Here is a 12,370-nt window from a genome sequence, read left to right on the forward strand (position 1 = left end):
ATTTCGTCACGGCAGCGGACGACTATGACAGAACCACCAGGAATCACGTAGAAATCAATGCGGCCGTTCGTTTCTATCCCAGCCCATGCAAGTTATCTTTCTTTCTATAATGGTCTCTTTCGAGATGTTTGACGCCAACAGCGTGTCCCTGGCTGTCGCTATATCATTTACTTCTGGAATCGTTCTGTGCGTTAAATCGAGACTCATCCGTAAAGCGTCCGTAGCCCCACTGTTCTGATGTCTAACTGCGATGTTCACGGGCACAATTCGACCGCGCTCTGACATGGGAAGGAAACAAAGGAACACAAACCACAAGTCGTCGGGCGTACATTCCACTTTCACAGAGTCGACGCAATATAGTGTGGCGGGATATGGACCGTCCTGCAGAAGCAGAAAGATGCGACATCAGCTGTCGTGCTGTCAGTAATCTACTGCGTCTTGCACATAGCAATGAAAAGCGATTGGTTTCCGTTGTGGTAGTTCTCCGGCGTCCAGACTCAAGTCTTCTACACGGGTTTTGATCCCTTTGGTAATAATTCTACGATCTCTCAGTGACACTACAATGCACATTCAGCTCTCTCACAACAGCAAATTGTATTGCACCTGCTTGCAACCTCCCTACAGCCTTCCAACGCATTTCATCATACAGATGGTGTCGTCAGCTTATGCTTTCCGCTTTGGTTATCTCGCAGTACACGGAACTATCGCTGCTTGCAAAATGACGCAAAGATCTGGCATGTTCCTTTTTAGGCGTTGTGGTGTGACTGTGGGATTGCGTTTTATGCTAATTTTGGTTGCGCATTTGCTTTCGACGATCTCTCTCTGTAAACTGTATGTTTCAATTCCTGTTTTTTAACACTCGTATCTTTTCTTTAAGTTTTTTCCCTTATTTTTTAGCACGTGTATTTTTTTTACTTTTCTTTCACCTTTAATCTGCCTGTTTTTGATTAATAATTAAATAGTTTAAAAGAAATTAATGCATCTCTATTATTATTAATTACTAGCGAGACTCTTAAAAACTTACATGCATATATACTTAATAAATGTTTTATATTTTAGATATGTGGTGGTCTGTTAAAGTAACCTAAACATTTAAATACAAACCTACTGCAGTTTTATTTATACCGATAATATATTTAATGGCCTTTTTTTGTATTTTAAAAGAAATATTTTCACACTTTAAAGATAAAAAATTCAATTTTGGGTTCCATCTTTTCATTTATTTTAAATATTAGGTACCTTTATATAGTTTATATAATATTTTACACATATTTTATACACATTTCGCATTCCTTAATATAATATTTTGTAATGTAATTCTTCCGAAATATGTGCGCTTCTGAAGATCAGTCTGATAATTTTCTAAATGACTTCTTGATTTCTGTAGCTGGAGATTACAGTCACTAAAAAAAGGCTGGACATGACAATCAAAGTAAAATAAAATTTTACCATGAAATTCCATTTTGGTATTAACTTGATATCAGGTTTTAGCATTAATATTAAAATGGTTTATCTGTATCAGAAATCAATATTATTATGAAGATCGCTGTTAATACGTTTGCAGAGTTAATGCCGACACCAGAATGTAAAATGCATGCATTTCAAAAGAGCTTTGCGATGTAATATCTAACCCGAGAGTTTTTTAGGATGTCATGCTGAAAATAAAATTTCATAATACGGAAAATTTTCATTTATGTAGAAAAGCCTCTTTTATAAATGAGTTATTTTGCTCACGAAATAGTTATATTTTAATAATACATTTTAGTTAGCATATTATAAATAAAAAACTGTAAAGTTGAATGGTTTATCTTATGTTTTTAACAGTTATTTTTAAGTTAAAGCTCCTTTCCTATCCATCTTAATTTCAGCTTTCGAGAGTTGAGTTGAGTTGAGTTGAGAGCAGAATCTGGACACCCGACTGACTTCGAGAGAAAGAATCAGAGTTTCTGACTATCGCGCGGTTGCCTTTTGGCCACGTCCCTCTAAGCTGTTACTATGCTCGGCCGTATTACGGGCCCTTGATAGCTTCGCTAGCTTATTCGATATTTAGATTTGTGTTAGCTTCTAGCAAGCATTAGTTAAGTTCTCATTTCTTTCACTTTTAAGGTTAAACCCAAGTGGAGGCTTTGCTGTACGCCCTGGGAAAGGGGCCGACTGTATATCTTTATTTTGAGCAATAAAGGGAAATTAACTCTTCTTGAGCTTTACGTTTCTGTTACTGAACTTAAGCGATTGTTCGCTTAGCTGTTCACTAGGTTCCTCCACATTTAGTTGTTAGATAAAAGGGAGGAACGTCACAAAGTGTTTAAGGTTAGAATGCATATATTAATTTTAGTAAAGAAATAGACTAAAAACATATTCTTTATCTATTTATTTATTTATTTACCATATTTCGTAGCATTTTCTTTCCTTTTTTGAATATTTTTATCGTTCGAAAATGGAGAGGGAAAAATTATTTCAATAATTTGCTCGTAATTTTCGAAGAAAGCGGTTACAGTAGGAACATAAGAAATGAAAAGTATTCATAGATAAACTAGAGGTTGTAGAGACATTAGGTAATTTGAAAGCAGGAAAGATGAAAAATAAGACCATCCCATCACGAAGGCATGCCAAGAAGGCAGGAGAAATACCTTATATACTCCCCCTTTTAAAGGGCGACTGGGGTGTTTATGAGACCCAATCGGCAAATCCTGGGTGAGCAGAATCATTATCCATAATCCCTTTTTAGTTCGGGCGCCACTGTAGAGACATTAGGTAATTTGGAAGCAACAAAGATGAAAAATGAGTAACCGCCTTTGCCGGGAATCGAACCGCAGACCTCTGGAATACGCGCTCAGCGTACAGACCACCACACCAAGAAGTCAGGAGAGATACCTTATAAGGTAACTTTCAAATATTATATCTTTAACAAAAACCTGTATAACAATAAAAACAAACAATAATATTAACATTACGATATCTGGAAGATATTGAGCCGATATCTGATGGTAACTGAGCCTGAGTTTCAATTAAATTTTAAATCCCTACGTGCACTTCATATGAATAAGTCTTGACCTCAGTTCCCAGAAGGAGTATTCGAGGAGCCAAGGAGAATCGGCTAACAAAAAAGCCGATTTCGAAAGATTGAACGCATCGGCAGTAGATAAAGCTGCAATTAAGTGGAACATAAATAACAGAAGTAAGATAAAATCAAATTTTTGCAAAACTACTTAAATGTTAAACTGCTTTCAAACTGCACTTCAATTTGGAATAATTGCGTTTCGCCCTCTTAATGCGATTTTAGACTTGTTACATGGGCCCAAACCCCCCTCCCTCAATATAAAATTTTTCCTAATTTAGCAGTGGATTTGATCAAATTAATGATTACGTTGTGTAAAAGTAGTAAATATAAACGAAAGATATGTATAAACTATAATTTTTACATCTTATTATGTCTGTATCAGTTATAAAACTGAACCAGTATGGGTCTTCAGTTTCACATTATTTCAAAGATAAATGCTATGTGCACTGACTACCAGTAAGTATTTGGACACCTATGCAAATGACGATATCTGCGGTTCTAAGGTACGTGACGGACTCCGCCTGTATATATCGTGTAGGAAACAGCATCGCTTTAGTCGCATGCAAGATGCCTTGCAGTTCGGAGCTCTCTGATTTCGAGAAAGGTATAATTATCGGGTATCACAAATATGGCCGATCCTTAAGGGACATATCTAGCGATCTGAAGTACCTAAAATCGACTGTGGCCTATGTGATTAAAAAGTGGAAGGTGAGCGGTGATTGCCGGAATGTGCCCCGAGTCGGCAGACCAACGAAACTGGGAGATAGGGACCGACGAGGGCTGTCCAGAGAAATTCGGAGGAACCGCACCCAACAGATGGCCCTCATCCGCGAGAAGTTTCAACAGACATCCGGGAGTATTGTGTCAATGAATACCATCCGTTAAGGAAGCACATCTGCTTGGTTTTCATGGTCGGGCTGCTGCCCATAAGCCTTTGATTACAAAGTCCAACCGCGCTGCTCGGTTAATGTGGTGCAAAGCACATCGAAATTGGACCGTAGATCAGTAGAAACGGGTTCTTTGGAGTGACGAATCAAGGTTCACCCTTTACCGTTCGGATGGCAGGGTCTACTTAATGTTAAACTGCTGGCGTCTACCTGGAGAACGTCTCCTGCCAGAATGCATTGTGCCAACAGTCAAGTTCGGCGGAGGTGGAATTATGGTCTGGGGGTGTTTCTCCTGGTATGGGCTGGGACCCTTGGTCCCCATTCACGGTAAGCTCAACTCCGATGCCTACTGCACTATTTTGGATGACAATGTGCTTCCTACGTTGTGGTAGTTTTACGGGTTGGACCCCTGTTACTTTCAGGACGACAATGCCAGTTGTCATGTTTCGACGTTAACCAAGGCTTGGTATGGTGCCAATGGAGTTCATCGAATGGACTGGCCTGCCCAGAGTCAGGACCTGAACCCTATCAAAAACCTTTGGGACGAGTTACATAGCCTAATTCAGGGATGCACTACCCGTGCAAAATCGGTCAAGGAACTTCTATGTCTTCTTCAAGCCGAGTGGAAGAAAATACCACTAGCTGTCATACAAAGACTTGTGGAAAGTATGTCTCGGAGGGTCCACGCTGTAATTACCTCTTGTGGAGGCTCTAGCAACTATTGATTTTGAATAAAGTTAGTTTTTCTTTTCTATCACAGGTGTCCAAATACTTATTGGTAGTCAGTGTATAAACTATACTTTTTCCGTTTTATAATATCTCTATCAGTTATAAAACTGAACCAGTATGGGTCTTCCATTTCACATTATTTCCGTAAATTCCTCAATTACCATGCAATCAGAATCTGATTACGTAAAGTAGATATTCATTTCGTAATTTTTTTTATTAAATTCTAAAACACTGCACATAAATAATTATTTCTGTAAGTTGCTTATTTCACATATCAAAATATTATTGAGAAAGTTTACTGGAATCTAATATCACTAATACTATATTACTGGAATCTAATATTGAGAAAGTTTACTGGAATCTAATCTTTAAAAGTAAGCCTTCTAAAGTCTTCAAGATAAAATTTATGAGCCTTGTAGAGATATTAGGTGTTTTTTTGGAAGCAGGAGATGTGAAAAATTAGCAATGCCGTGACCTGAAATCGAACGATGGACCTCTGGATACGCGCCCAGCGTGCAGACCACTACACTACGAAGGCATGCTAGGAAGGTGGCAGAAATATTTTATATGCTTCCCCTTTTAAAGGGCGACTGGGGTTTTTAGGGGACCCAATCGCCAAATCCTGTGTGGGGAGAATCATCATCCACCACCCTTTTAGTTCGGGCGCCACTGTAAAGATATTAGGATTTTTTTGGAAACAGGATAGATGAAAATTTGCAACACCTTCGCCGAAAATCGAACCGAGGACCTCTGAAATTAACGCCCAGCGTGCAGACCAGCACACCACGAAGGCATGCCAAAAAGGCGGGAGAAATACCTTGCAGCCTTAATAACCAGTTACGAAACATTCACGCTGAAAATAGAAAATTATATTGTTTCTATATGTCGTAGGAATTTCCGTAATTAAACAACGTAAAGGAGTCTAAAACTAAAATTATAATACATAGTAAGAATCTGTCATGTCTATCAACACTCTTAGAATTACCTCCGCCGCACTTTACTCATTTGAATATAATTCTAAAATAATATTTTAAGCACTTTGCTTGCTTGAATTATAAAAAATTTCAGTAAAAATATTACCTGTTTTTTTTAGCTTGGTGGGTTGTGGGAGAAGATTACCTTACAACTTGAATCCTGATTTACATTTATTCAACAAAGGCTAAATTTTAGTAATAAAATACCTCATTTATTCCATAATGAGCTAAAAGCTTTAGAGGTTACTAAAACTCAGCCGCTCAAAACATTTATCATGAAAGGAAATAAAATTTTTTGACTTTTTGACATTTGACTAACCGTTCCTTGGAAGCAAACGTTTAGATGCATAATCATAAATCATGAGTGCGAAAAATGATGATTTAGTGTTTTAAAATTAGCCAGTGTCTTCACTGCTACTCTGTCAAAGATTACTTATGTCATCAGTAACAAATGCTGCTCTTAAAAACAGATGATATCTTCAAGAACCATTAATTTATTTAACTTACACCCATTAAAATTCAAAGACTTTTCACAAGATACCATATTAATTTCTTGAGCAATGCAATTTCTTCTTAAGTTTTCAAAACTTTAGGTAAAAGTACGTACTCATACATATCAAAAGATAGTAATTAAATCAGAAATTGAATCACGAAAGGGGTTAACAGTCTAATCGAAAACATACACATCAAAAATGAAATAACAATGCAATGAAATTAATGTTAAAAATATTTTTGAAAATTCCTATCTTTTTTCAAAAAGTAGCCTAAGAATTTGCAACAAAGCCATACTTTTTAATTCTGTCTGGATGATAGTGAACTCTTAAAATAATACTTAAAAAAGTTAAAGAAATTGCTAAATAAAAATTAAGTTAATTAAAAGTATTAAATTCAAGTCCTTTGAAAGAGAAATAAATTAAACATTTCTAAATATGTTTTAATTTTAATAAATCGTCAAGATATAATCTGCTTCGAAGTGAACCCAAAGCAAAAATTACTGAGAAATTAACTTTATGAAAAAAAAATTCTCCAGTAAGAATAACTACTGGGTAAATCAAAAACGATTGACGATGTTGTGGATGATGACTCTCCACACCGAGGATTTAGTGATTGGGTCCCATAAAAACCTCAGTCGCCCTTTAAAAGGGGGAGTATGTAAGGTATTTCTCCCGCCTTCCTAGCGTGCTATCATGGTGTGGTGGTCTGCACACTGGGCCGGGATTCCAGAGGTCCGTGGTTCGATTCCCGGCGAAGGCGTTGCTCACTTTTCATTTCTCCTGCTTCAAAAAATACCTAATGTCTCTACAAGTGGCGCCCGAACTGCAAAGGGTGGTGGATGATGATTCTCCACACTCGGGATTTGGATCCCCTAAAAACCCTAGTCGCCCTTTAAAAGGGGGAGTATATAAGGTATATCTCCCGCCTTCCTAGCATGTCTTCGTAGTGTACTGCTCTGCACGCTGGGCGCGTATTTCAGAGGTACGTGTCTGGATTCCAGGTGAGAGCGTTGCTCATTTTTCATCACTCCAGCTTTAAAAAATAACCTAATGACTCTACAACGGCTCAGAAAATTTTCCAATTCGAGGAGAACGGAAATTATTCAGATATAATTCAGAAACGTGGCTTTGTTGATAATCCTTTGGATATTTCTCAAAAAAGAACAAGAAATGTTCACCAACATTTTTATATTAATTTTATTATTTTATTTTACTGTATAGTTTTTTATTTCAGATTCGATGTGGGTGCTTCCGGTTAGACTCTTAATACATTTCTTGATTAACTTTATCTCTTGATTATTTAATCAAATTCGCAGCATAGTGCGCAACTTAAAAAAAAATTAATACTGTAATTTGAAATTTCTAAACTCATATATAGAGAGAGAATTAATATAAATACAGGTCTCATATCAAAAGCGTCTGCAGAACATGTTTTCGATTTTTTGCTTCATCTTACGTTTGTACACTGCGCAAAAAAAAAAAAAAAAAAAAAAAAAGATACAGTTCTGTATCAGCCGTTCTAGTGAGCTGATTGACAAAATTCAACTTGCATTTTTCATGTCTCGAAAGGGCGACTTAGGATATGTATTCGATTTATATATAGCATTGTTCTAATATAGGTATTTTGACACAAAATTTGACTTTTACTGAAATGACCCGCCTATATTTTTTCGATTCTACGACTCAAATTATGCCAAACTACCAAGATTTGTAAAAATCGCAGTTTTTATAAAATTTGCTCTGAAAATTTTAGCACCTTAATGTTAATTGAATTCGATATGACTACGTTACTCAAAATTAATGATTGCGTTATATAAAAGCAGTACGAAAGACAAATGCTATGTATAAACTATAAGTTTTGCATTTTATAATGTATGTATCAATTATAAAACTGAACTAACATGGGTCTTCATTTTCACAATATTTCCGTAAATTCCTCAATTAACACACAATCTCCTGATGGCTCTAGGTACCGTTGTTTCTTCACGATGCGAGAAACATTCATGCACTCACGCAGATTCTTTATTACGAGTATATCCCTACATCCATAGCAAATTTCATTCAAATCTGCTCTAGTCGACAAATGTGAAAATTTTCTTAGTTATAAACATCAGTGTATACTTCAAATAATTTAATTCCTTATTTTACATAAACAATTAGGCAGTATATGATTCTGAAATAGTTTATCTTTTAAACTGACAAGAAACATAGAACCTAAAAGATAAAAAAATAACTAAAAATTAAAAAATTACTACTACTACTAATAATAATAATGTTTTCAGCTCAAAGGGTGTTAGCCCAGAAGGCTATTGATTTCAAAACGGCATTTTGAGCCGATTCACTTTCCAAACTGTTGGCACCAAATATTCTAGACATGTATTATATTTAAAGAAACTAAATACGTACAAAAGAATGTACCTTACAACAGTCATGGTTCACAAGCATGATCTTGCGTAAGGCTGGTCGGCGAGGAAGGTTTAAGGCATAGGTCGCAAAATCGAATAAAAGAAAGCTCATAAGAGGTTTGGTTTCATTTCAGAGTCATATAGCTCTTAAATGAGACAACATCTCTTATGATGGAAGGAAACTGAGGACAATGGAAGGAATCTTTTCACAGGAAAAGAAGCAATTTATCAATCCTTATGGTAAGCGTTCCAGGAATGCTATAGGTCTGGAAACCTAGAAAGGCCTGGCTGGCCGATCCCTCCAATCAATATTCTCTTTCCAAAAACTCATCCACTGAAAAGACCTGCTGTTAACATGGTACAGAGAACCTCTAATTTGAGCCAAAAAGCAATCCGTAAATTTTCCGTTCATAGATGAATCCCGATTCCACTTAACCATGATTTTCATCTGCACAGAACCAGAGAACATCTACTTGTCACTGAGCTTTCGAGGAAGAAATTAATAGGTTTAATGATTCGGTCTGGAATCACAGAACGTGCCCACAAAACTTCATGTCCTTGGTAAAGAGTATGTAACTGCTGCAAAGGGAAGGAATCTTAAGGCTCTATATTTGGCTTTCCAGGGTTCTACTTAGTCTTTTTATTGACAATAGCCCTCGTCCATATGTGGCTGATCTAGTGTATAGTGAGGGTATTAACAGGATAGATCGGTCAACCAGAGATCTCTATCTCTTAGAACATACTTGTGTCAATCTTGGAAAGTCAATTGCGATTCGTCTACTACCTCTCAGAACCTTCCAGAACCTAAAAGCAACGTTACTACAGGATTAGAAACGACAACCACAGAAAGTCATAATCTGCTTCATTTCCATTGTGAAATCGTGATATAAGAGCGGTATGACTATTAGACGGGACCACATCTCTTTTCTGTGTGGTCTTGAAAAACTTTGTTTTAGACTTTTCTCCACTGAAGGAGCCTTACGCAAGATCAAGCTTGCCTCTATGACTGTTGTATGGTATGCAGTTTTATTTATTACATCAGTCTACGTGCGTACCAAATTTCATTAAAATAAGTTTAGCATTTATGGAAACAATCAAAACATGCGAAACTTCTCTCAATTTTGAGCATCAGTGCATTTCATAACGTTATATACCTAATTAAATATTTATTATAAGCGTTTATATCATTCACCCTAATAACCAATAACTGACCCAGTATCAAACACCCAGTCATATTTAATCATAGTACTACTAACAAAAAGCTCTTTTAAGTCATACTTTGAAAATAACTGGTTGCTTAGATGCAAATATATTAGCTTTTTTATGCATTTACCATAGATAAATTCAATACAACTCATAAGCTGGTATTTTTAATGTTTTAAAAATTCTATGCTGGAATGTAAATTAGTAAATAAATAGTTTAAAAATAAATTCTTAAGATAAGTTATAACAGTCTTATTTAGTTACAGAATTTATTATTTTCACAGTCATATTTGTTCTAATAGTTTATATTTTATATTAAAAAAATCTGATGTGTACACCACATGACTTCCTTGTACGGAATATTAAATGATGCGCATTTTTTTCCCCATTTCGTTTAAACTTATTGGATTGAATTAAATCTACTTCGCCGACAGCGCATAAACCACAATAGAATAAATGCATACTTTAAAATTCACTCTATATTTGTTTACCGTAGAGACACTCTGGGGCTAGGTTCACTTAACAGTATTATATTTCGTTCATATTATAACTCAGAATGCACAAAATTTATATCATTTAAAGAATTATCTAATCGTTGCCACATGTTCTATTCAAATACTATAATAAAGCTAGAACTATGTATAAAAGAAATTAAGCAAACAAAACAAAAAAGAAACAGTTTTCCACCGACGATTGAGTATTTCTCATTCAATTAATTCAGGTTTCACTCCGCAACAAGGCAAAAGTACATAAAAACTCAAAATATCTGTATTAAAAATTACGAAGTAAATCTTAAACACTTATTTCCTCGACAAAGTTCCAGAAAGGATTAAGCATGATTTAATTCGCAATAATAAATGAAGGCGTTATCTTTGTTGTTCCGAAGCTACGGTTCTCTAGATTGGCAACAAATCCACTACTCTGCTGTTTCAAATGTAAACAAGCAATGGCCGCCATCAAAAAAATTATTAGGCTTAGCGGCACTTAAACAACTTTAAAATTGTTGATAATTCTAAAAATAGTGCATACAGATTTACTAAAGGCATAAAAAACCTTAACCGGAAAATAAGAACAACATAATTCAATCATTTTTAAAGCAAAAAATATACAATTTACAAACATATAGGAGTAAAGAAACTGAGATCACTGAGCCGGGTAACAGAGTGGATATATATATATAAATATATTTATATACGTTTGGCGCGCCTGATTGCAACCAAAATACGAGGTGCACATCTACATGTTATACTAGTCCTATATACAAAATTTCAAGGTTCTGAGGCTACTCGTTTTTGAGTTATGCGAGATACGTACATACGTTCGTACAGACGCCACGAAAAATTCTCTTCAGAATTCATTTTAATGCAGTTTTATAATTTTTTCGGAGAAAAAGAGTCTTTTATTCAGTCCTTACGTACAGATATCACGCAAAAACATCGTTAAATTGCATTCGAAAGCGGCCAAAATGGATATTTTCGTTGAAATATGTTGTCTGAAACTTTTCGCGATTACAATACTTCTATTTTACTTCGTACAAGGAAGTAAAAAGAACATTATACATATGTAGATAATATAAATGTTATAGTAAACAAAACCTTACTTGTACAGACTTAAATAATTAACCATCTCTCATGGAGTCTGAAAACGAAACACGACGCTAAGTTTCGCAGCAAACAACAGCACGAACAGTCATCGAAATTTTCCGAGGTCTGATAACACAGAATTATTATTGTTTGTTTGTATCAAACATAGGTTTCATATACATGCTTCCAAACGTTTCTTGCTTCTTCTTGACTTTTTCTTTTCTTTTTGCATTGACAAGTCAATACAAATGTGCATTTTACAAATACAAAACTTAGAAAATATTCCTTACTTCTTTTTGTATCACTAGCATTTCAAAACGAGTTACTATTCGACGTTTAGTTCTCCAAACCCGCTAAGTAGATAAATCGCCCACTCATGTTTCATTGTATTCTGATAGCGAATTATTAAAAAGGACGTTGTCATAGCAACAATCTCGAAGACACATTTTTATCACTCGGAGCCCGTCGATATGAAATCTAGCAGAAAACTGAAGTGGTAAATCTGGGAAGATTACCATATTTATTTTTTTTCGGGGGGGGTGCTTTATATTTCTATATGTGCGTCATTCATCGCAGAATCTATAAATATGCTGTATTTCAACGCTTATTCATCTGCGGTTTTCAAACTTAGTTAAATGAATACCAAATATCGTATTATATATCATTTGTAAATCAAATAATAATGGCCATTTTTCTTGAACGGTAAATTGCAATCTGTACCACATGCATAGGCATGTATTTCTAGTTGCAAAGAAATACTTTAAATTATTAATTTTTAGTGCGCAACATTTAGTGCAATAATAGGCAGCAATATTCAAAGGTACTTAACGAGACGTATTACTTACTGGAACGCATCACAAAAGAATAGGCACTTCAAGATCATTTTCGCCGCCTGACATGCCTCGTAACCATGATAACAGCAGCTGCAACAGATGATCTGATCTCCCAACTGCATTTTTCCTCTTTAATCTTCAGCTTGTTTCGCTTCGTGAAAAGGGCACGAATAAAAACTGATTTTAGGTTTAGTTTCAGTT

General features: G+C 35.5%; 1 protein-coding gene across 3 annotated transcripts in view; it reads right to left on the minus strand.

Annotated features, from left to right (window-relative positions):
* LOC118202405 (uncharacterized) overlaps nt 1-11,710 on the minus strand; it is a 46,919-nt gene extending 35,209 nt beyond the window's left edge. The window contains exon 1 of one of the 3 annotated variants that reach the window (XM_085813386.1): nt 11,627-11,710. Coding sequence is in view for 1 of the 3 variants with exons in the window: in XM_085813385.1 (XP_085669511.1) it covers nt 11,354-11,379 (26 nt within the window). In the remaining 2 variants the exon portion in view is untranslated. Of the gene's footprint in view, nt 1-5,757; nt 5,778-11,353 lie in introns of those variants that run through there. The other 2 variants (XM_085813385.1, XM_085813387.1) reach the window with 2 other exon arrangements.
* Nucleotides 11,711-12,370: the final 660 nt, after the last annotated feature.

The sequence above is a fragment of the Stegodyphus dumicola genome, chromosome 3 (assembly GCF_044657685.1).
Source record: "Stegodyphus dumicola isolate Sdum_Otavi_A_Nest chromosome 3, ASM4465768v1".
Classification (NCBI taxonomy): domain Eukaryota; kingdom Metazoa; phylum Arthropoda; class Arachnida; order Araneae; family Eresidae; genus Stegodyphus; species Stegodyphus dumicola.